The 24,622-nt window shown below is 33.7% G+C and overlaps 3 protein-coding genes across 3 annotated transcripts; 2 read left to right on the plus strand and 1 right to left on the minus strand.

Annotated features, from left to right (window-relative positions):
- The first annotated feature begins 43 nt into the window (after positions 1–43).
- Positions 44–17,604, plus strand: LOC106176533 (U3 small nucleolar RNA-associated protein 15 homolog). Its single transcript, XM_013558967.3, has 13 exons — positions 44–273; positions 1,910–2,002; positions 3,026–3,210; positions 9,956–10,079; positions 10,895–10,949; positions 11,618–11,743; positions 12,040–12,175; positions 12,454–12,538; positions 12,790–12,942; positions 15,336–15,437; positions 15,705–15,838; positions 16,283–16,341; positions 17,222–17,604. The coding sequence occupies exons 1-13, from the start codon at positions 190–192 to the stop codon at positions 17,431–17,433; spliced, it is 1,548 nt and encodes a 515-aa protein (XP_013414421.2). The 5' UTR covers positions 44–189; the 3' UTR covers positions 17,434–17,604.
- LOC106176534 (GPN-loop GTPase 2) lies at positions 16,865–20,512 on the minus strand. Its single transcript, XM_013558969.3, has 5 exons — positions 20,347–20,512; positions 19,186–19,824; positions 18,739–18,837; positions 17,202–18,406; positions 16,865–16,991 (listed from the first exon to the last, which is right to left on the minus strand). Exons 2-4 carry the CDS (start codon positions 19,789–19,791, stop codon positions 18,176–18,178), a joined length of 936 nt encoding a protein of 311 aa, XP_013414423.2. The 5' UTR covers positions 19,792–19,824; positions 20,347–20,512; the 3' UTR covers positions 16,865–16,991; positions 17,202–18,175.
- LOC106176535 (COMM domain-containing protein 10) lies at positions 20,427–23,981 on the plus strand. The gene is made up of 8 exons (XM_013558970.2): positions 20,427–20,586; positions 20,865–20,955; positions 21,437–21,547; positions 21,807–21,878; positions 22,211–22,294; positions 22,470–22,580; positions 22,740–22,799; positions 23,009–23,981. Exons 1-8 carry the CDS (start codon positions 20,561–20,563, stop codon positions 23,045–23,047), a joined length of 594 nt encoding a protein of 197 aa, XP_013414424.2. The 5' UTR covers positions 20,427–20,560; the 3' UTR covers positions 23,048–23,981.
- Positions 23,982–24,622: the final 641 nt, after the last annotated feature.

The raw sequence follows: 24,622 nt of genomic DNA on the forward strand, positions 1-24,622 counted from the left end.
ATGAAGGCATAGGGAGTAAAATTGAGTATTTTAAGTAAATCTCTTTTACAAAGCCAGTAAGGAAATCTAAATATTGCAGGACTTTGCCTGATTCTTTGCTTTTTTTAACTTGTTTTTCTCAAATTTTGAATATATATTTTCGATTTTTTGGATTAATTTACATTCGAAAACGAGGCACTAACAATAAAAATGGCGACAGCCTTCAAGAAAACCCCTCTACCACGTGTACGCGAAAAGATAACGTCTGATGTGTCATACTGGAAAAATTTAGAGGTAAATTACAACACAAGAATAGGTGAAAGTAAAAAACACAACATTTCATTCGACGAGCAGTTAATTGCATGTTTGTATTGGTAAAACGAATTGTCTTCCTAGTGTTCCTCGAGTCAATGGCAGTGTGCAAGCCTGTTTTCTACACATTGCTTTCATGTATATATATATATCTGATTGGTAATACAAAACGTTATATATTTAAAATGTAAGACAGCTTTCAGAAATATTCAAGTGCAAAATGTACAGGCGTGGACATAGTCTACCACGAAGGGAATCTTAGAAATTATCCACAATTTTTTGCCCCCTCTTCCCAAGCATGCTTAAATGGTAATAATGTGTTATGAATATTGTACAGATACAGTGTATCTCCCTATAGAAACATGATTGTAATGCTATTGGTTTTTGTGTGTTGTCATTATTAGTAGGTGTCATGTAGATGTCATGTAGGGTAGTACATGTAGGGTAGAGAGCCAACAGATATGCAAACTGTTTTATTGCGTGCCCAGAAAACAATTATGAACAAAAATATGTATTGTCTATTGGGTGTATTTTTGCTCCTGATGGTAGTTCATTTGAGCAAGGGTGATCCCCCTGTAGTCTTACAGTAAGAAGTACACCAAATATTAAAATTAGTTAAGTGGGGATGAATTTTAAATTTTATGTCCCAGATTGTGTTCTCGGTTTTTTATTTCATATGAACATGGTGTTACAATCATTGATCGTCAGGTCAGCCTAAATTCCTCTCTAGGTGAGAAAAAGCATTGATAAATCTGAAGGTACTATTACTTCTTAAAGTTAAAAGTTTTTTCACTTAAATACGTTTAAAAAAAGTTCTGGCTTGTAACCGGTTTCTGCTTACCCTGATAACATAGCCTTCTGCTGGAAGACAACGATCAGCAAACCTAGATATCATGATACACTTTTGTATGAATGTGGATAAGTCACCAATCCATAGTCGACTAACTTAAGTTTTAGCAAAAGTCCAAAAGTCCAAAAGCTTTGGTCTTTTGTGTGGAATCAGCCCCAGTATATATGTACTTGGGTTATGGATAAAATTGTATGATAAGTTGAAAGTATAAAACTTAACAAAGGTTTGACCAAAATACAAGAACATAATTTCATTGGTAATGGACAAGGGTTAACATGGGAATAGATCTAAGAAAAGTGTTTACCAGCCCAATTAAAAAAAAAAAAAAATACTTAATTCAGATGATGATATTCATAGGCTAGAAGTTTACATTAGAAAGCTCTATCATGACGATATGAATATCGTTTGTGCATCACATGATCTGCATAGATGTTTAATAGTCTAATAGTCTACCAATGTTTAATAGAAAATATTAGATACCTTTATATTGCAAATGATTTATTTCTAAACTTTATATTGTAATATTAAGAAGGAATAAATTCTATTTATTTATAAGATTTTACTTAACATAATTGACTGCTATGAACAGCAGCAACTGTCCAAAGATGGTTTTGAATATCAAGAACCTGTTACTTATTATTTGAAAATCTCTGTCCACCAATATCGTACTGTTAAACTTTTGGTTAAATGTTTTTCAGGCTATGTAGTTTGTTTTTTCTTTATACTATTAAAAATTTAATTTTAACAAAAACTTAAATACACTTTTAGTTTCCAGTCACAAATAAGGAATTTGGTGCTGTGACACACATAGATTTTAGCCAAGCTGCGCCTTATGATTTTGCTGTTACAAGTTCTACAAGAGTAAGTACAAAACTCTACAAAAGAGGTAAGAGAAATATATAAGAAAATCAATTGCAGTTATAAAAATCTTTCTCGTAAGTTCATGGTGTGCCCACACCAAGCTTTTCCATTCCTTTTGGTTATGTGCTAATTTTGATGCAAATACAATTACTCAAGTGCACCCTTTGATAAAGCTGCCTAGTTCTTTGTTTGCATATTATCAGAACCGTTTTTGGTGGATATATTATCAAAACTGATTTTAAATGTTTTATTAAAATGGCCATCTTTAGTGCAAAAAGGTCCTCCAACATCAGATTGTAATAATTGAAAATTCAGTTATAACAGATCCAAGACTTCCACCCCTGTGACACTAATCAGCTCCAGTACTTCCAGTCTGCAGCATTTTATTGGCTAGGAGTGGAATGCTTAATGAAAAGATAATGTAATGTCACATAATAAATTGGGACGCATAATCAATAGCAGAATTCCCTGATGTGTAAAAATGATTTCTATCTCATTGAGTCTTTGTCTGTGTGTTTTGACTCACATGCAGGAACATTCAGGAACTGAACATTACACTTAACTAAGTGTACAACTCCCCTCCCTCCCTCTATTTTTTTCCTTCATAATTGGTATGAAAAAACAATTAAACGATTGGTTTATCTTTTTATTTGATAAAAATTAAAGATCAAGAGCTCACCATTTATTGATACAAATGCATGGATTATATTTGTTGGAGACAATGTTTTATATCCAAAGGTATCAGTGCAGTGGCATTTCAAACACTGAATAGTATTACAGTAATGAGAGTCAGTCAAAGTGAACCATGATGGATTCTAAAGCTGTTTACCTATCTTGAAATTAATTTTTGCAGATAATTTTGAGAGATTTAAAGGAATTAATGAAACTTAAATAATAGGAATGTGTTGTAATGATTTATCTTGTGTAATCATTTTAATAAAAACAAAAAAATTGAAATGATAATCTTTTTTCCCCATATCACTTCGTTTGAATCTTTTTTCCATATCACTATGTTTTTTCCAGGTTCAAGTCTACAATTCAAGAACTAACAAACCAGATAAGACTTTTTCCAAATTTCGAGAAGTTGCATACGGAGGTAGTTTCCGGGATGACGGCAAGTTACTGGTGGCAGGCGGTGACGAAGGTGTGGTTCGACTGTTTGACGTTGAAAGGAAAGCCCTCCTCAGAGTCTTCAAGGGTCATAAAAGGTATTTAATTCATCAGATCTGTGTAACATGACAGTTATAAGTCTTACCCTAGACACTTGTGAGGTTTCCATCTTGCCACTTAATTTTAGCTGTGCAGGTTAGCATGCTTTTTTTTTTACTTAACAGATCTATCTGTTCATCATTACATTAATTTTTTTGCTGTTATGAAAGAATGAGCAATGGAACTTTTACACGACAAAAATGCAAAAAAAAAAAAGTTAAGTATGGTGGGGGGGGGGGGGGGGTAGAGAAAAGGCGACATATATAAACTTCTGTGACCTGTCTTTCCTACCAAGTCTTTGGCCTCATTCAAGACAGTTTTATGAAAAAGGAAAGACTGGTTTCAACATCAGGAAATGGACACAGGATTGCTCACTTACTATGCCGTTGTTTTGTGATTCTATCTATTGCTCATTGTACTGAGCTCTAAAAGATTGCCAAGATCTGGTTTTGCTAGAGAATTTCAGTCTTGAAATTTGTCAAAAGCTTCTTCAGTTCAATACTGCCATTAGTAAAATGAGATGTATTGGAAAGATATTGTTGTGATGGAACAATGTGTATTTTTTATATAAAGAGACATTTGCGGTAAATGTTATGTATATATTCTGATAACCAGTGTCTATCCATTTCACTGCAGTTGCTGTCGACCTGTTTGTTTGCCTCGAAAGTTCCAGACTTAATAGTGTACTTTGTTTACTATGAATTTACTGTTTAAAAATACAGGTCAAATTAAAATCAGCATAGTTGTGATCAAATGATCATATTTCCTTTTTATAAGTACATTTCATCTTTATTTACCCCATAGCATTCAAAGTTATTTTTTCACTTATTAAATTCCATAGGGTGGTGCACAGTATTTACTTGAATGAGCATGTTTACAAAATGGACAGAGTAACCCGATTTCCTTTATTTAGTGTTTGCATTTTTTGCCAGCTTGACTGCATACTAATACAGTAATGACATGAATTGACCTCTTTTGTTGAGTGTTAATTGTGTGATTTTCATGTCCTGGATATCCTTAACAAAAATGAGAGAGAAACCTCATATATTTCACATAATATATTGGGTGATTAAGCTGTCCTTATTGTCCTTATGATGGAGCTATGACAAGCTTTGATTTGACTTTATCAATGGAAATCAAAATTACAAATGTTTTGTCTTCTACACATTTCTTTCTTTCGTGCAGTAAGCTTTTCTTATTATTGTTGTGCAACTAATGATAAGTTTGACATTAGAGTATTTGAAGTAACAGTATCAAATTTAGAGATTTCTTGTATTGTGTTGAGATCTACATTTTGAATGAACATTTGATGATACCAGAGAATGCTGCAACTTTAAAATGTGAAAAATGTTCTTGTTGTCAAAATGGAAATGCCATCTAGTAAGAAACACCATTGGAGCAAAGGCATTAAGGAAGCCTAAGTGATGTTTGTCAAATGATCTGGAGATATAGGGTGGCTTCATTGTACCTTCTGTCACCTCTGGAACTTTGAAGACAGTGAACAATGTGTCTGCACATATGATCAATTATGATACAGTTAAGGCTTCATTGCCTGATGATCATTGTTTCTTATAAGAATTTGCATGGCTTTTGTAAAGATCAAGTCTCTATCGGAAGTGTACTGTGTTTTTGCTTAATGCCATTTTTTGTGGTTTAATTTCCCTGGTTTAGGTAGGCGGTTAGTGGGCTATCACTGATGAATGATCGTGACTTCTTCCGATTTTGTGGTTCTAGTAAGATTCATAAAAGCCAAGTAAGATTTGTCTTTCATAAGAGATCAGTATGAATTGGTAAAATAGAGCAAGGGGTTTCATCAGGAGTAAAATCAAAAATGGTCGTTGAAGCATAATTTGAGGTCATTCACATTGATCATCTAATTACCCATGTCATTGCCACACAAAACATTCTGGTCTGCTTCTTAACTGCCCATCCATAATTCAATTTTAATTTACTTTTACTGTGTTGGTAAGTATTTTTTACATTATATTATTATGTTATATCTTTTTCTTGTATTTTTACAGATTTTTTTCTGTAATATGTTGTACTCAATCACTGTGGCAGTGGTGTATTTCATAATCTATCTTTTAATTTGCTGGGAGGTTTTGTATCAGGTTAATAATGAGCATAACGGTTATAACAAATTTGGAATAGTGTATATTCTGATCTCCCATGATTGTCCTTGTCTCTCTTGTTGCTGTCTGACAAATACTCATTTATCCCATGAAAACCAAACGGATGATTTCTTTGTAGTTCACCCAGGTTCTTGTTTGTCAAAATAGAGACCAGGTTCAAGGATTTAACATAGGATTATTTTCACAGAATTTTTGTGGTTGTGGGCTATTTCGGTGTTGTTAACATCACAAATGTCAAATAACTGTTTTATTTTTACTTTGAGTTCAAGGTTGACACTTGTACAGTGAAGATACGGATATTCCTAGAAATGTTAGTAATTTCTCCTTGTTCGCCAAAGTATAATCCCCTGTTGAGAACAACTTCTGGATGGAATCTCCTTTCATTTGAGTAAAAAAATTAGTATGCATCACTGAAAACCTCATTGGTGCTAGAGTGCCCCCTTCATAACTTGTTGAAAACAAATGGCAAACAGATCTTCCCTGCTTCTAAGTAAAAGGTCATGTAATTTTCATTATTTTAATCTCTTATCTGGAGAAGTCAACAACTGTCGTAACATAAACAATGAAGTCTTTTGGGTGTAAATTTGAAAGTCAGTTAAAAAAAATCCCACCCAAGTCTTCTCTAACACAATGAATTAGGTTATGTATAAGGCCCCATTCAGAATAGGGGACTAACTAATCCAAGGGTCAAATATGGTCGACCCACTTGAAATACTTCCCCACAGGATATCTGTGCAGTGTCTATTAGCGGATTAGACAGTAAGCATTGTAGTGGGTCACCATATTTGACCCTCAGACTAGAAGTTTTCCAATTCTGTGTGTAGTGTCATTGTGTATATAGTGTGCAGATATTGATGATTGGAAGAACTTTCCTAACAGTTGTTCATTAGTATATTTGAACCTATGTCTAGAAAATTAAACTACTTTCAAGGTCATTGGTTATCATGGCTATATCAAATGAAAATGTAAAAATGTGAAAACTGACCTGTCATTATGTTCCAAATTTTGATCTTTGAAAAGATAAAGGTATAGACAACAAATGAAGGAAACTTTTTCCAAATTCAGTAACTGTGTTTCTCAATATTAAATAAAATTTTGGAAATTTGAAACTACCACAAGGAAGCTTATATGCTGATCTTATTCATTAATTATTTAATGTTTTTTGTTTTTTTTTTCACTGCAAGATCTATTAATTTTGAAGTTTTTGCCTCTCCAGTTTAACAAAAATTTGACTTTCTTCCTTTTTTGATGACAGCATGCATTTTTGCAAAGAAAGGATCCCCAGGGACCAAAGTCTATAACTAGACAAAAAAGGAAGGAGATCAATTTTTGGACAGTGTCAGTGTACATCTAATTCTTACATACACATATATGCTTCTTAATGTGCACCAACAACCAAAGTCATGGTGTTTCATGTTTTCAAATTCAGTGTAGCTATAGACTAAGTACTTGTGTTCAAGTTAGAATCAATTAGGAAGTTTACTCTGGTCAAAATGCAAATCAAGATTAATGCTAAGATTTTACCTATTAGTGCTTACCTTAAAGTATATGCAGGTATGTACCACGTAGCAGCCATACTTTATTTGTAAAATTGCTGAGGTATTTTTGAATTACAGATCAAATTTTGAGAATTGAATTTTGGTAATTAAGTGAACTGAGGTAAATGACTGTGTGTAGAAAAAACAATATCCCTTTTAACACCAAGGTTACTATATATATATATATATATATATATATATATATATATATATATATATATATATATATATATTTTTTTAGGACAAGGATGAAATTATAACAACCAATCCCTTTAATGCACTGAAATAGACAGGTTAAGCCTTGTTAAGTATACACACATTAAAGGATTGGCTGTTTGTGGTATCAAAATGAAAATATCTGTAATTATAATTTCTCTGAATCTATTCTTTTTTCTTTTTTTGTCTAATCTCTGTGTGTGGGCAGATCATGTGGAGCTATATGTCACAGTGTGTCACAGTGTGTGTCATTGAAGAATAACAATATCATTGTACAGGTAGTGACAAAGTCACAGTAGCGGAGGGCACAGGTACAACACGTACTGATAGATGAAGGTCAAGTACCTGTGCCTAAACCCATTTCCAGTATCCTAGACCTCGTCAATTTGAAAGTGTTGGTCTATCTTATACTAACTTGTAGGTTTGTAGTATTGCAACCAGAGGTGTATTAAAACCCAGCAAAAAGAAAATTTAATGATACATGACTCCTTGCCAGAATCCTGGTGCTGGGAGACTTGCTTTTTTCCCAGTTGGCAAAGACTACGGCCACTTGAGTTGGTGGAATTGTATTTACGTCTCCATAATCTAACCTAGGGGAAATTATATTCAAGCAAAGACTAATGCAGTAGCACAAAATAAATTTAAGCAGTAATCTAATCTAATCTGATCAGAAGGAATATAAATTCAATTAGATTACTTCAAGAACATCAATTGCATGATAGTCTATTAACTCAAAAGTGTTTCAGTTAGTATAAGCTGTTGCCAATTTCTGCACGATAGAAAAGATTCAAAATCCAATTTCTATCCAAAGGTCAAAAGTCAGAGCAATGTTATAAGGGGGGATATTTTTTTAACTTTTTCAGGAAAGTTACTTTTATTTTAAGGAGTGCTACCTACATATTCTATTGTCTTTTGGACTGTCTAGTGGTTGGCATTCACAATGTCTTTTTTTTTCATAATGCCAACAGTGTAACATGGTGTTCCTTATTTCTAGGCACTACTAATCTGAAATATTATAAGCTATTGCAATATGATACAATTACCAACCCTTATGGTTTGTAATGGAAGTTGCGATATACCAATTGTATGAAACCTTTAAAGGAAAACAAAAGTAAAGCCAGTGATCCAAAAAACTTGAAAGGAACAAAGACTATTCATGACATTTTGCAAACTGATGTTGTGCATGTTTGCTTTCTAGTGATTTCGTATCAAATCCACAAATCTTGGATTGTGGATGATTTTTTTGTGCTATTTATTTTTTTCTTATATGTAATCATAAGATTTTGCAGTATTTATTTACTGCTATATAAAAATGAAGACCACTGGTTCCTGTACGAAATGCATATAATTGCATACAATTTCTTTAAAATTGTCTACTATCCTCTTTGACAAGGGTTATCATATGAGGAAAAAATTGCATATGATGAGGCCATACCTTAAAGCAGTTCATTTATCTAAATTTTGTATAGCTTTTAATGTATTGTAGTTTACCTCTAATGTTTATATTTTGTATATGTTCACAAAGAATTCTTAATGTGTCACTAGAGATCTTCATCACATCTGGTAGCACGTGCAATTATTTTGTTTTTTCTTCTATGGAGAATTTAAAGATTTTTATCATTAAAACGTCAGCTTCACTATCGATTTGTGGCAACAGGTGAACTACCTCCAGTGATGAAAATTGGTTTCTTAGAATGTCAGACCCCCCCTAAGGTGTTCTTACTATTACAAAGTTTTACTTTGTATTTGGGAAGTCTGTCAGTTACTTATTCAAACTCTGACTGTTGTGTGATCAGGGGTTACCTGAAAGTACATCATGCGTATCTGTCTCACCTGTCTCAAATTTTACCTTGATTGTTTTTAGTAAAAATCAATACTTTACCAAGGAGGCTTTTGAAAATAATAACAGAAGCATGAAATTATAAAATCAATAGAAATATATGTACACCTGATATTGAATTACTACTGTGAATTTTCTGGATTTGGTGTTTTCTTTCTTTTCCCCTGATGATCTTTTCTTTCTTTCTTTTTCTTCACATTTTCTTTTCTTTATCTCTCTCTCTCATTCTCCTTTGTTCTGTCTGTTTATGTTACTGAGAACTCGGCTAAGGCCAAAATGTATTCTTTTAAGTCATTCATTAATCTCTATATACACTAACTTCTCTTTCCTGTAAGAAGTAGACTGGAATTTTCAATCAAATCCAGTTAACCCATTATATTAGATTAAATTCAGATTAAAAGAAGTAGCACATATTAAAGCACTACTGAAATGGCAGTGAATTGAATTAAGTTTAACTTAAAAGGGGGTTAGTGTTTGTAGACATCAGTTTTAAACTTTGTTGCTCAGACAGTTCCATCAGTGTTGTTGTTTGTTAGAAGAGCATATACCCTGGCAGTGGGCAAAAGGATGGGAAATTTGATTGTCCTCTACACTGGAAGTCATCTTTAAAAAAAATAGAAAAAAGCATGATGTCTTGCAGGAAGAAATCTTCTGTCATTGGCATAAAATTAAATTAGCTCAATTGCTGGCCCTAGAATTGAGTTATAGCCAACCAGATCCACACTGGGCTGTTTGATTGCTATCTCTTGATAGGCATTTGAACTGTAAAGTTGCTGCCTTGCACATAGCAGTAAATTAAGAGATGAGAAATTCTCCTGGGATGCAGTCTTTTATTCCATTTCTATTCCCTCTTTTTCTTTCTCTTTCACACTTGCAGTGTGCCTGCATGTCTGTTATGTGTCTATCTGTTTGTCCGCCAACTCAACCGTAATGCTCCTCTTCTGTCTTTTTGTTCAAATTAGAAAAATACCAAACCTCAATAATGAAAATATGACATATTCCTTTTTTACTGTTTCAGTCCAGTTCATGTCACAAAATTTACAGCAGACAACTTTCACTTGGTGTCAGGCGCAGATGACACGACGTTTAGACTCTGGGACATTCCAGGGGAGAGAGAAGTGATATCGTACTCAGAACACCAGGTAACTTGATGTCATCTTAATGGTACCATGGCAAAATGGCTGCTACAACTCTTAATAGTATACAGTTGCTACTGAATTGTTGCCCCAAACAACTGAATTTGTATCAAAAAAGCACTGTGAACTAAGACAATTGAAGTTCATGTGTTAAAGTGATGTGAAGGGTTTGGGGAAAAGTTACTGTTTTTTTCTGTGGGTTTTTATGTTACCAAAAATGAAGTTTTTATATTTTATTATTTATATATTTATACACTCATGGATGTTCTTAAAAGTTTGGCAATGTAGACTTTTGAACAAATAGGGATGCACGGAAAATTGCTGCAATTTTCATGTTTTTCTTTTATAACCTTGATACATTCACAATGTCAGTTGTTATCAGTTATTTTATAAATACACACTGTTGCAAAAATTCTGTCTGTACTTGATAATTGGAATAATATTGCTGTTGGGTGATAACAAGATCAAGATCATAACTATACCAATGGTAAATAATTACCACACTTAATGGATGTAAAATTATGAATTAGCAGTTTTACTTCACACATTTCTTTGGACTTGACAAACTGCACAATGCTGCAAGATTCAGTGCTTTTGAGTAGGCATGAAATAATTTTTCTGTCCCATTGGGTTACGTCAGCCATTTTTTTCACATTTATGGCCCTGATTAACAGGGGCTGTCATTGTGGTTTGTCATAAATGAAGTGAGGAACATAAATGATCTACATGTTGTATGCTTTGTAATTAATTTATTTTTTTCCTCTTGGAAAAAAAAGTAGAACATTTCCAAGTGGTTTGTATTATCACATTTTTCTTTTCAGGACTATATCAGAACAGGTGTTACTAGCAGGGCAAGCAAAGACATTGTTGTATCAGGTAAGATCATAAATATAATATTGAGAAGAATAATGACTATTTATTTATTTTTTTCAAAATAATATTTCTGAACTTATCTGTTTAGTGAAGCTGTTTTTCAGGTGGTTGGGATAAAACTGAGTCAGTGCATATTGAAGTGTATATCAGTCAGTCATACATAATGTATATCATGGAACCAGTGGATATATGTCATAGATATGCATCCAACAGAAATTATGAAGTAATAATCTATTATCTTGCAAATAATGAAGCTATCAGATTAGAAAGGTAATATGTTGACTGTGTGGCAGATTTTCACAAATTACCTGACAGAGATAATGATTTCAATAAGATATCAATTGTAGATGCCACAAATCTGTGTTTCAGTGCAAAGTATGATTTAAAAATGTTTGATGGATTTACAGATATTGCTTGTACACCCTTTTTTAATCATTTACTGCTGCTTTTTCTTTTTTATACTGCAATAAAATGGATACAATTAAAGTATAAACTTTGCGGAAAAGAAACTATTATTTTTGTGCATGTAAAAAACAGAACCTTAATTTATGAAGAGGTTGGTTATTTTGCAGTTATTACATCATAAACCACCTTATAAATAAAAGCCACTCTATTTTCAATGCAGTTTAACTAAACTGTCAAATATCTATATGACAACATTTGTCCTTCAGGTTCCTATGATCACACAGTGAAATTGTACGACACGCGCACGGACACCAGTGTGTTAACAGTGGACCATGGTCAGCCAGTGGAGAGTGTCCTCATGTACCCTGGAGGGGGACTTTTTATTTCGGCTGGTCAGTGAAATGCATCCTATTTACTTCTTCTTCACTGATGTGGTTATTAGTGGTTTTTAATGGTTTTGGATATATTTTAAAGGAAGATTTAGTCATTTCTTTGATTTTAAAGAATTTCCAACAAACCAAAGGGAAATCTGTAATTTTTTAACATTGTATTTATTTTTCAACAGCAAAAGTCGTTTTTGTAATTACTCTGCAAGACAAGATAAAAGCAGGAATCTTTAATCTTCATCTTTTGCATAATGACAAATTAATTTTACGTACATTATCAGCTTTTATTTGATGGTATCTAGGTGGCAACTACATCAAAGTTTGGGATGCTTTGGCTGGGGGCCGTCTGCTGACGCAGTTCAGCAATCACCACAAAACTATCACTTCCATGTGCTTCAGCAGCAGCTTCAAAAGGCTTCTCTCAGGCGGAGTTGACCGGTGAGATTTGTGGTTTTGGTCACACCATTTCGTATGACAGTATTCAATGTGATTCCACTTGTTTCTGAGTTATTGGATGCTGGTGTGATTATTTAAATGGATAATTGGGGGACAGAGATAGCCTGAGTAGGTTTTTTTACTCCTGAAATTGGATTGATTATTAATGATTGTGAATTATTGTGTCATATGTCATAATTATTTGTTCAATTAAACTTTGAAGAAAGTGTATGGTTTTGATTTAAAATGAGAAATTGATAAAAATATTTTTTTCATGTCAGACATGTAAAAATCTATGATGTTGCTACATACCAAGTTGTTCATACTTTGGACTACCCTGCTGCAGTTCTCAGTCTAGGTGTTGCTGTAAGTATTTTGTCTAGTTGATATTCATAGCAATTATATGTTTTTAATTCAAACATTGTAAATCATAATTTGAATGGCAAATGATCCAGTGAAAGTCTTCCCTGAAAGTGCAATTTAGATAGATGTGTATTATGCAGTAAACATGTATATTACATTGAATTAAACACATGAAATTGATATAAACTGAATTGATTTGATGTGGTTTGTTGAAATTGGCATGTAGTGGGCGTGACATTTGGGTATCATTTCAGCCTGATGACAGTGTCATTGCTGTTGGAATGGCAGACGGGCTGCTCTCTGTTCAACATAGAAAAGCTGAGATGGAAACGATAACAACTCAAAAGAAAAAGAAGAAAGCATCCTATAAATATGTTCTGAGAGGAAAAACCTTTGTACCTTCAAATGTAAGATTGTGTTCTTGTTAATATATATATTTTTAAAATTGCATGAAGCACAGTAACAGTCTAGTGCTCTATAATTTCTAAACAGCCAAGAATGAAACTGTATTTTGTTAATTTAGATAAGGCAGAAGGAAAAAAAAGTTACTCAGTAATCAAAAGAAGAAATGATTGGAGTTTTAGAAAGAAAGTTACTGTAAGAGCAATCAGCACAGGCTTCATAAACAATAATTGCTGTTTGCTATCATGAGCCTTAGATATGGTAGCACAAATGCTCAAATTAATGACTCGAGCCACAAATTAAGTACCTCACTGTAAAATTAGTAGTCATGAGCACAGCGTCGGATGACATGAATGATTTACCTACCTTCCTCTGGAAGCGGATTCTTTATTATTATTTTTTTCAACACAGATGATACGAGAAACAGCATGTTAGAGCTTTCGGAGATTCTTAGTCATAAAACAGTGATATTTTCTCCCCTTCCTACATTTCTGGGGTCTACATTAAGGCCCAATAAAGTGGATAGAGTTATATTGACACATTTTGAGGAGGAGAGACATCTTTGTAACTGTCCATGTATTTACGCTTTATTTTTGGAAATATTAAATAAAGATAAAAAAATCTCACAACAAACCAAAGTAATGTACTTATATAATCTTAATCCATAAATCCATTAGTACAGCAGCAATGTGCTCTCTACAATCTCTGGCTCTGTGGAACATGCCGAACAGGTATATAAGCAGATTTAGTCAGTGGATCGAATCACTGTGATTGTGGCTACTAATTCAACATTGGGACTGTTAAGTCTTGGCTTGGGCTGTTAATCTGGACATTCGCACTCACTAATCTAAGTCTCTAGTTTCCAAACACCCAATCAGTTTACAAGGCCTGCAGTGTAAATTATTTTATGAATAAGAGGCATGTCCAGGGTTAACTTGCGGTGGAAACATGGTTGTGAGAAGTAAATCTCTTAACACATATTGAGGAGATAAGCTGGGCTTAAATATTATTCACGAATTTGCAAAATGTATCAATATTATAAATTCTACCCAATTTACAAGGATGATTTAATCCATTTAACCTAAAATACAAGTTCATGAAGTGAACGTGTCAGATTAAGGAAGCTCCAGTTTGTGTGCACTCAATTGAAGGGACTGTGTCACGCAGCAGGAGGCAATCTGGGTTGTGCAGTACAACAACATTAAGGAACAGAAGAGACATCAGTTCATAACCCTGAGGTGCAAAAGCCAATTTCATCTACTGATCAAGGAAACATTGAAAGAGAGGAAATTTGTTTCTAATTTTCCCTCCTTTTCAGCACACAATAAGTTCATTTGACTTCACATATCTATTATTATTCCATTATTTCCACACCAGTTTTTCCTGATTAAATCACAAAGCTATACATCAAGCAAAGGATATGAGACAAAATGTTAATACACAGACATAGCTATACCATTAATTGATAAATCAAAGGTCGAATGACACTAATTTTTCTCCGTTATTGTCCCATTAATCATACTTTTCCATATCAACATGATTACAGAAACGTGTTGACAGTGTAATAAACTAGTTATTGTGTCCGTCATCTCCTGCTCACTGATGTACATATTGTGTTGATACACAATTTTCTCTTGATAAATGGAAGTCCCTGATTTGGTGATGTCAGTGAAAAGGAAATGTTTTGTTGAGAAAATATCTTTTTCTCAAATAAGTCGAGATTGCAATTTCTGTCTTGATTGTACTCCGTTGACTCATTGATTCATTCAAAAGGTTACAACTACAATACAATCAAAGCCTTGTGAAGGTTTTGACCATTTTCCTTAAGGAAAGTTCTGAGGATAATATTTGAATAAAAAAACTAGCCTCATCAGCAAATATACAGTTCTTACTGACCAGCACCCTTTCAAATTTCAAACAGAAGAAAAATACTGATTTATTTCAGGTATAAGGAACACCTTTTTTTTCACTACTCCAGGGGGAGTGTAAGGTCAATTTTTCCTTGCAATTTGGTTGATAAGCTGCAATTTTGGACAGGGGTTAAAATATTGTTGTTAAAAAAAGTTTCAGTGTGCATTTCAGTCATAAGCACAGGCTGATCATGAAAATAAACAAAATTTCAATTAGGCAATAAAAAAATTAAAGAGGGACCTTTTTTCATACTTTTTCTCTAACATGTATGATATACAGTTGATGTTCTTGGTTATTTATAAAATTGCCAGAAATATCTATTTTTAGACTGTTTTAATTGCTTTTACATATTCAGGTACAGTATTGGGGATTAAAAGTAGTTTCTTAAGAAGCCTAAATAAAAAGAATTTATATTTCTTTTTTATTTGATGTTAGTTCCGATTTCATAGATAATGAAAATTTATTAATAGTCATCTTTGTTTTCTAGGATGATCATGTTGTTCAGCATAACAGAAGAGTCCAGTTGGCCAAGTATGACAAATACTTTAAAAAGTTTGAGTACACCAAAGCACTAGATGCTGCCTTAGATGTAAGTTCACTTTTTTTGTTAGGATGTTTTTAAATAATGGAGGCAAAAGTGACATATCTGTTTTGGTTAAGTATTTCATAACTAACCAGTATCGCATTAAGGTTCACAGAACTGTTTCATTCACTTATGTTTCTCAGTTCTATACAAATAAAATATGCATGCTGTTACCTTCAATTTTGCTATGACATTCATAACTCCCATGTGCTAAGGTTTACCAGAGTTTTTCTATTTTCTTTTAAAAGATATTTTCATCCTTTTCTTTGATAGCTAAGAGTACGGATCAAGTCCCCAGAAGTAACAATTGGTGTAATGCAGGAGCTGATCCGCAGGGCGGGACTGAAGGCAGCTCTGGCTGGCAGAGATGACAAGAGTTTGGGGGTAGTCCTGAAATTCATACAAAAGTAAGAATAATTCACAGCACATTCCTTCTAGACATCATTTCACTTTAAGAGGTTACAACTGAGATCCATATTCCTCCATAAACACATTGTAAATAATTCTATTTTAACACCAAAACAGTGGTCATCACAATTATTCTGGAATCTGTGCTTGCCATCAGGCCACCTGACCTCCATACATTCACTAACCATTGGTAAGTTTAGAAAAAATGCCATTTACCCCAGGAAAATAAACTTTTTGCCCAATATGAAGTTGTTATCCCTTAAAGTTACAAGTCCGTGAAGGCATGTGCACACGTCCTTGGATGATAAGTGAAAGAATTTGCACTTATTAATGCTTTATTAGAAATAGATCTGACATTTGAAAGATAATTTTAATTAAATGTTCCTACTTCAAAGTATCTGGAGGATTTCTTTTGTTAACATTTTAATTTCATTTATTTCCAGGAACATAAGCAATGCTAAATTTACAGTGCCACTTATAGATGTTGCCAACACAGTATTGGGTAAGTTCAGTTTACAGGACTGCAATTTGCAGGGGAAGCTTTATTGTAGACAAATACAACACTGATGCAGTGATTGAAGAAATTCATAGATATTACGCAATTTATATCTCGTATCATCTAACAATCTTAATGCAGACAGTGCTTTATTCCCAATTTCAAAACTTGTATGGACGCATTTGCTTATGACCAATTTTCTATTTACATTTTAATAATATACAGATTTTAAGTGGGAAAACCTGCATATGGTAGCATCTGGATATTGAGTAATGGAATTCCTTTTACTCTAATTTTCTTTGCGTGCTCATTTCATTTGATATCAGTAATCTACATTATTATGTCATAGTTGGCACTCTTATAACTGCATGGCTAGAGTTAATATTAAGTATAAGGAAGCATTTGTTGACATTACCAGCACGCAAACCCAAACTTTTAATTTGGTCAATACATTACAACAGAGACTTTGAAATATGTGGGTCTTATCACAATTGAGTCAAAACAGCAATGATAACAAAGGACATGTATCTGATTTTGATACTAAATTCATTTTATGAACATTGTGGTATAACAAATTTTAAAAAAATGTCAATTGGATTTCATTCCAAAGTCTTCAGTCACAGGTTATAATGTATATTGAACTTCCATAGCTCTTCCTACAATGAAAATACATTTATTTTTAGAGCACTTGTAAAGATTTCACTATATTTCTCAGTGTTAAAAAACCTCTATCTTAATTTAGTAACTTGTAGTATCTCAGTACAAAGTGTGTGCTTGCATGTGGAAACATGTCTGTGTCACGTAGCAACAAAATTTCTACCGAATAAAATTGTCTTATTTATATCTGATGATCTGTCTGTCCATACCATATTTTTGATACCCTTAGATCTGTACAGTTCCCAGTTAGGCCAGTCCACAGTGATTGATGAGACCTTTGCCAGGTTAAAAGAGACAGTGGACCAAGAGGTCAGCTACATCAAGCAGCTGCTGGAAGTGATGGGCACCATGGACACACTGTTTGCTGCCTCAGTCCACAACCAGACTATGGTGCACCAAGAGATAATGCCAGGAATGGCACATGTTGAAGCAATATCTTGATAATGTATAAAAATTTACGTTTTGTTTAGAAGAGAAGACATATAATGTTCTGTATAAACTGCAGTTTGTGGCACCAAGCTCTTGAAACAGCTTGTACAGTTTCATAATGAATGATGAAAGTCAGAGTGCGATTTTCTTAAATAAAAACAGTTGTACTGTGTTTGTTCTTTACCATTTAAGTTATTACTTTATTTGTCTCCCAAACCCTTTAATTTAACAAGATCAAGAATGTCATAAATGGTGTGCATACAGGAGCATCAAAGTGCATGATGAAGCTTTAGCAATGTTTCCCAACCTGCTGGTGAAATATATATCCAACTTTCGAAGAGATTGCTTTTGTTATTACCTAATTGAAAGTTTGAGGAAATCTTACGATTGCAGGAAATTATCTGAAACTGTCTCTAGCATATCTAATTCACTTGCATAACTGTTGCAACTGAGATCACCACATATCAACACTGACATGAAACCTGGAGTCATCCAGTTTTAGCTTCAGAAAGACTTCAGTCAATTGCTACACTTTTATTTATTGAACTGACTGCAGGAGTTTTTTGATATTAAAATATTCCCTTTCTTCTTGTGGCTGTTGAATTCTGGGAAGATCATGTGTCGAGTTATTTAAACAACAATCAAGGCATTCTATTATGGCAACAGTTTCTGACAATTTTGGTTAATGACTTTTTTGACAAAACTTTTGTTTCATAGCTGTTTTTTGAATGAATGACCCCTACTCTGCATCTAATTATTCAACATTGAGGAGATCTGCCAATGTTTTTTGTTCAACATCATTGTCATTGTCTTCATCTTGTTCTCCCATGTATTTCTCAGCTACAGTCTGGATTTTCTCGTATTCAAACTCTGCTCCCACAGCACAGGATAAAAGCTCTTGAATACTTCTCTCTTCCATGTCGCCAAAGACGTAACCATTTGCTTTGTCCACTTCACGAATTACCCGCAGCATACAGTCCCTGTCCTTATTATATAAAAGATAAATATATTTTCATATAGGGCAAAATTATTTCATACTTACTAAAATAGTTGAAGAAATATTTCAAAATTTTGTAACAATTCAAAAAGATAAACTTAAAGGTTGAACCACTTTAATAAGAAAACATGCTCATCTATCACAATGCCATATTGCAGTCATTAGCCACCCAAACGTAGGATTCTCACAATCTTCCCAAGTAAAAAGTTAAAGAAAAGATCCACAGCTTTCAAGTAACCAAAATTCAAGGAGTCTCCTGACCAAAGCAAATATTTATAAATTTTAAGTGGACTGGTCATCTGAGCAACTGGTCAGCCTACCTTGATGTTCAGTGCCACAAATGACACCAGGCTGTAATCCTCTACCACACTGACCAAGGCTTCATTCAATTTTCTATACTTGCTGAAGAATGGGTCTTCCTAAAATCAGATAGGCAAAGAGTATAAATAATCATTTTAGTGTAGATAACTAGCATAGTGATATTTTGTTTTCCAGCAGAATCTCTTTCTGTGTGTGCTGTATGCCCTCTCCATGTTGCTCACAACACTCCACACTTGTCAAAATTAACTTTCAACTTTTTTTATAATCACTGACCTTAATCCAATTAGTCCAACTTATTTTAATTCAAAGTTCAACTGTGGTTGCATACAGGAAAAGTGAAAATGTGCAAAAGATATACTTCTGCAGTAAAACTGTGAAATACAAGAAACTTGTAACAAAAACCAAAATATAATCCATCCAATAACACTGGAACCTCAATGTTCTACCTGTAAATGTTCCAACAAATAAGACAGGTCCAAGACATCAGTATAGAAGTCTAAATGGAAAGCCAGCTGTCCATATTTCTGAATTAAATCTGCCTTGGAGAGAACATTGACATGAGGTAGTTCACACTGTAACATGGTGGACAGGGATGTTAAGAGAACCGAGACAAATTTTGATGCTTCGCTACAATAAAAAGAGTCCACCATATGCACAGCAGTTAGGCGATAGTCCAGTTTGGTTAGTCTGCCGAATATCTTTTTCACTGAATCATCATGGGTGTACAGTTCTACTTGACCTGGGCAGTCAAATAATAAATAGGAGTCTTTTAAAGCTGAGACTTTGCTATGTAACCAGTCCATATTCCTCTCTAAAAACTCCATACAGTATATCAGGCCACCATTTGGGCCCAGTTTCAGACTGTCCATAACATCAGATAATGTGATGAGCTCAGCGATGTTCACTTGGCATTTGTAAGGAAGAATATCATTGGCTGGGTCGAGGTTGATGACGGCTACTTTCCGTCCCATGGCTGTAAGAAACTCCTGCATAGCGGTGCAGTATGTAGTCTTCCCACTGCCAGGAGGACCAATCACTACCTGGCCAAACATCCTGAAGCCTGGACCTCCTGGGATGACCCCTCACTGAAATGAATTTAACAAATACTGATTTAAACAAGCAGTTTAGATAACCTTTCATCTGGTGATAGTTAATACTTTCACATAAACTGTATTTTAGGCATCAAGTTGATCCGAGTTTTCTGGCTCAACCACATGATCTATCATTAACTATAATATGTGTCCTACCAAAATATGTACGTCTATTGTAGAGTCTATTTTATTGTCTCTATGGAGGTATATGGGGACTTTACGACATTCGGTTTGAAGGCTTTAACCACTTGTTATAGTTTATTTTTGCATTGTATTGGATTAATGTGGCAGTCTAAGGTTGTCCTAGGTGGTTTTCAAGTTTATGCACCCGGTTTTAATATCATTTAGCGATTTTACGACAACCGTTTACTATCCAATCAAGGTGACAGCCGAGCGTGCAGGAGGTCTATTGGCAATGCACTGTGCCCAAGTAAAAAAGTTAAAACTTTCATTTGTTATCTATAGTAAGAGTGCGTCGGCTGTGTGAGGTTGAGAACATTATAAAAATTTTGGTACCTAGCCCAATATAAATGAAATCGACCGACCGTCTCGCCGTCTGTTGACTTGGCACTGTAACCAAATTTGAAATTGTGTCCCTAGAAGTTAATGTTTACGGAGAAATAGAGAAATGCAGGACTGGTTTGACGCATTTCACACATGTTGAGTTATCAGAAGATGCTAGCAGTTCGCAACCTGATTGGACAAAATTGCATTTAGTGCGGGGATAATAATGTCTCTGTTTACAGTGACTGCCAGGTAAGTTTCACGTGATTATAATTTATTCTACCGTTTCCTAATCAAGATAGTCTGTATTGTTTAATTACGAGTGGCTTTCAAATTTTTAGTGTGCCTCGCAAACGATACGTATTTGTCTCACTTCATTGTCTTCAAATGAGATAAACTCTGTCATATACAACTGTAAAATATGGACACCTCCCACTTTCATTTAGTGATAATGATTAAAGCTTTTTTAATTCAGGACTGCTATGTCGACAAATTGTGAAAATATTTTATTTAAATATCTTCTGTTTCAGCATCAAGAAGGCTGTTTCACTGGTAAACAGTCTAGACTCTGGAAAGTTCCCATTATTACTATCGAGGATCCTGCAGAAACTGCATCTGAAGGTAAGCTGCTGTGTACTTTGTTATTATTATTATAAAACAAAATAGATGTTATGTCAAAGAATTCTGTTAATGTACTGCCTCGTGTACATAGCTACTAATGTGTATCATTTTCGGCACATGACAATAGTACCAAGCAGAGATAGGATTTGATAGATGCATCATGTTTTGTGATTTGACATTTTTTTATATTGTACTTTGTGAAGAGTCTGAAGAACAATGTCACATTATTATTATTAGAATCTTTCCCTAACTATGGAAGAACCTGCCCTTTTTATTCAATTCAGGCATCCTAACATTCAAAAATTGCATGTTACTAAGTTACAAATTCATTAGATATACATTGTAGCTCTGTAATATAATCTACAGTCATAAAAGGCATGGAAATACATGGCATGTTTACTCTAGTAAGGGTATAGGTAGCAGCTTAAGGTGGGGTTTTGGTTGATCATCATATGTTTTCATATGTGACTTTACTGCCCAGGATGAGCGAGCTTTCAGTGAGGAGGAGGAAGAGAAGTTGCAGTCTGCATTTGGACTTGAAGGAGAAGAGCTAGACTTAGTGATTACAACATGTGAATTCATTTTACAGCAGGTACTCAGCAAATGTTTTCTAGGATCATGTTTGAATGTTAAATAGGGCCCTGGGTTCTTTATTTAAAGGATATTCTATAATGTGTGCATATTTTATTGCTGTCTTGTTTGATAAAGTTTGAAGGCTTTTTTTCTGAAGGTGGGGATGGGAGGGATTCTGTTGGAGAGGTCACCAGAAAAAGAAAGAGGGAAAATATTTGTGATCAGATTTAAAGATAATTACAATAATGACCCATTTATGAAATAATTTTGTATTTTAGGCTGCTTACCATACAGCAAAACCAGCGGTTTTACAACAACAATTGCAGCAAATTGGATTAGAGGATGAAAAGGTAGAAAAAGTTTCCAGTACCCCTCCCATTGAAATCCATGCTACACGTAACAGAATTACAAGCTATGTATATTTAAGTTATGAAAATGTGCATTTAAACACCACTGTTAAGTGGTAATATGTACATTATGACAAACATTTATGACTTTTTTTTTTTTTTTTTTTTTGGGGGGGGGGGGAATATAAATACAGGTTATCTACTCAGTATGTACAAAGAAATTGGGAAGACCTAGGGCAAGGAAAAGTCAGTCTTTGGTCCCTTTAACTTTGTAGTGCGTAACAAGTATTTTATGAATTTCCATAGATTTTCACTATTATTAATATTTTTTCCAGGTTGAAGCGATTGTCCAGATGTGGACAAATATGGCAAGAGGGGTTGTAGATAAATTGAGAAAGCGAACAATAGCACCAAAACAAGTGGGTATCTGCCTTTAGCTCATACACTTGAACCGATAGGTTATAGTTTGAATAAAAATGTTAGATTATATGAATATACAGTGATAAAGTGTGTCTCTAAATATGAGTGATTAGGTGCATTACAACAAAAAATTTAAAAAATACCATGCTTGATGATTACTAAAATTTCTTACAGCTTGAAGATGTGAATTGGAGGTTAAATCTTCAAATGGCACAGGCCAACAAGGCAAAAATGAAGCTTCCAACAGCAATGTTTGAGCTGGGGATCAAGGATGAAAATAGTGATGTAATTATTAACTAAATTTTTTGATATGAAATTATCGATTTTGTCTTTGATTTGAGCAGATGACATAATTTAATTGCTTCATATGTATTGTAGGGACTAAGGTAATAAAAATGAAAAATACCTTTTCTAGAAACTGTAAAAATTCTTTCCCCTTTTCAGACAAAGGAAAAGACAAGGCTTGAATTTACCCATGATGAGTTGTATGCATTCTATAACCAGGTAGGCAAACAATTAGATTTAATTTTTGAGTCAGTTAGTTTAAATCCTGTTGATTAGATTTGAGAAGTAATGCACATTTTCTCCTCCATCCTCTAAACCTTTTTTACTTTGATCCAGTAAGCTGTTAATATGACATATATTTGCAATTTATATTTAATATGGAAAAAAAGTAAATTGTCCATGTGTAAATAAGATTTTTGATATTTCAGCTTGAAACAATTCAGTCTCAAGTTGACTCCCTTAGCTAGTAAATGGAGATACCAAGAAGTGGAAACCAACTTGAATGACTAACTGTAATGGACTGTACTGTATCAATCTAAAAATATGTGTACAGATGATAACTGGAGTCATCAATAATCCATGTATGTAGGAAGATTTATGATCCAGCAGTTCTTTTGACAGAACCTAGATGAGAATAATGAGAAGAAAAAAAGAGAAAGAACTATATTTTATTTATTACATCATCAGTATTTTACTATGCTCTGTGTGAAAAAGTAACATATTTTTATAACTGTTGCTTAATTTGATGTTAAAACTATAAGTATGCACTGAATAAGATCAAGATGTACAGTTTTATAAATACATTTTAGTGAATTAAAGTAAATGAATTTATTTATAGCTTGTCAAGTTGGATGTAGTGTTTACATGAATCAGTTTCCCATAGTTAATGAGGAGAATGATTTAAACATTACTAAACTGTTGTTCACATCTCTAATAATTGCAATTATGGTGATCATTATACACAATTATAATACAAGGAAAGACTCCAGTTTGTTATAAAAAGTTTCTTCAAAAGACAGCTAATGCACAGCCATTTGAAATTGTCTTTATAAGTTAATATATTAACCTCAATCCCTGAAAGTGGCCAGCAAGGCACTGAAATATTGGAGTGTATAGTAACTGTGTTTATTACACAACTGTTGAAATTCCTTAAAGGAGAGACATTGGATTCATCATTGAGGCTAGTATTTTTGATAAAGAATGTTGTTGCAAATTCTTATTATTGATATTACAAAATCAGGTGCTAAAAACTCAACCAGTTTTGCCTATAAGTGAAGCTGGAATTTTCATTGTCATCATGCTAGAGGTGATTTAGCATTATTACCTAACTGGGCCAATATACTCAGGATAACCTGTGTAATATAATATTTCCATCTTGGGTAATAAAATATTTGGAGATTACTCTTCAGTCTTTTTTTTCCTTTTTCAGTTGATCAGTGATTTAGAAAGAATCACTTGTGTGTTGCAATGTCTGTCATTGCATTAGAGGAGACAGCACATTCATTCAGCTGATACACTGTGTACCTGTAATGCAGCCAAGCAGGTCTTCTGGTCCTAAATTTAATCTGCCTCTAACACTTAGCAAACTGAATTTTTTATTTGCTGCAGGTCCAGACATAATGTTTGTTAATGGACTAACTGAGGAGTAACCTTCAAGGTTTAATGTATTTGGTTTAACAAAACTAAGAAATCACTTCAAAACCACCAACATTTTCATTTCAGCTGGCCAGTTAAATATGAATCAGACCCCCAACCCAAAATAATGAATTAATAAAATAAAACTGATATTTACTTTAATGGAAATTGCTCTCAAGTGCATTATGGTCTAGACTTGTCCACAATAGAAAATCGCTAAGCTGAAGTTGAATAAAGCATTAACTTTAGAGATTTATAGAATAAGGTGTAGTTTAAAACCATACCAAGATTTACCAAAATTTACCATATTTTTTGTTAGGAATAGTAATAAATTGAAGACTTGTCAATATTCATGTGCAGAATTTTTGAGAAGTATCAACACCATTACAGATATTTCCTAACTCAGA

This window comes from Lingula anatina, chromosome 1 (assembly GCF_051362555.1).
Source record: "Lingula anatina isolate TDL-2025a chromosome 1, LinAna3.0, whole genome shotgun sequence".
Taxonomy (NCBI): Eukaryota; Metazoa; Brachiopoda; class Lingulata; order Lingulida; family Lingulidae; genus Lingula; species Lingula anatina.

Bases quoted from the DNA above. Each gene is read 5' to 3' on its own strand.
- LOC106176533 (XM_013558967.3), top strand. From the start codon at position 190: ATGGCGACAGCCTTCAAGAAAACCCCTCTACCACGTGTACGCGAAAAG. The intron at 3,211-9,955 runs GTATTTAATTCA...TTACTGTTTCAG, and splicing joins GTCTTCAAGGGTCATAAAAG to TCCAGTTCATGTCACAAAAT. The intron at 10,950-11,617 runs GTAAGATCATAA...TTTGTCCTTCAG, and splicing joins CAAAGACATTGTTGTATCAG to GTTCCTATGATCACACAGTG.
- LOC106176534 (XM_013558969.3), bottom strand. From the start codon at position 19,791: ATGTTTGGCCAGGTAGTGATTGGTCCTCCTGGCAGTGGGAAGACTACA. The intron at 18,838-19,185 runs GTAGAACATTGA...ATCTGATTTTAG, and splicing joins ATTTGTTGGAACATTTACAG to GAAGACCCATTCTTCAGCAA. The intron at 18,407-18,738 runs GTAGGCTGACCA...TTATATAATAAG, and splicing joins TTGTGGCACTGAACATCAAG to GACAGGGACTGTATGCTGCG.
- LOC106176535 (XM_013558970.2), top strand. From the start codon at position 20,561: ATGTCTCTGTTTACAGTGACTGCCAG. The intron at 20,587-20,864 runs GTAAGTTTCACG...CTTCTGTTTCAG, and splicing joins CTGTTTACAGTGACTGCCAG to CATCAAGAAGGCTGTTTCAC. The intron at 21,548-21,806 runs GTACTCAGCAAA...TTTGTATTTTAG, and splicing joins GTGAATTCATTTTACAGCAG to GCTGCTTACCATACAGCAAA.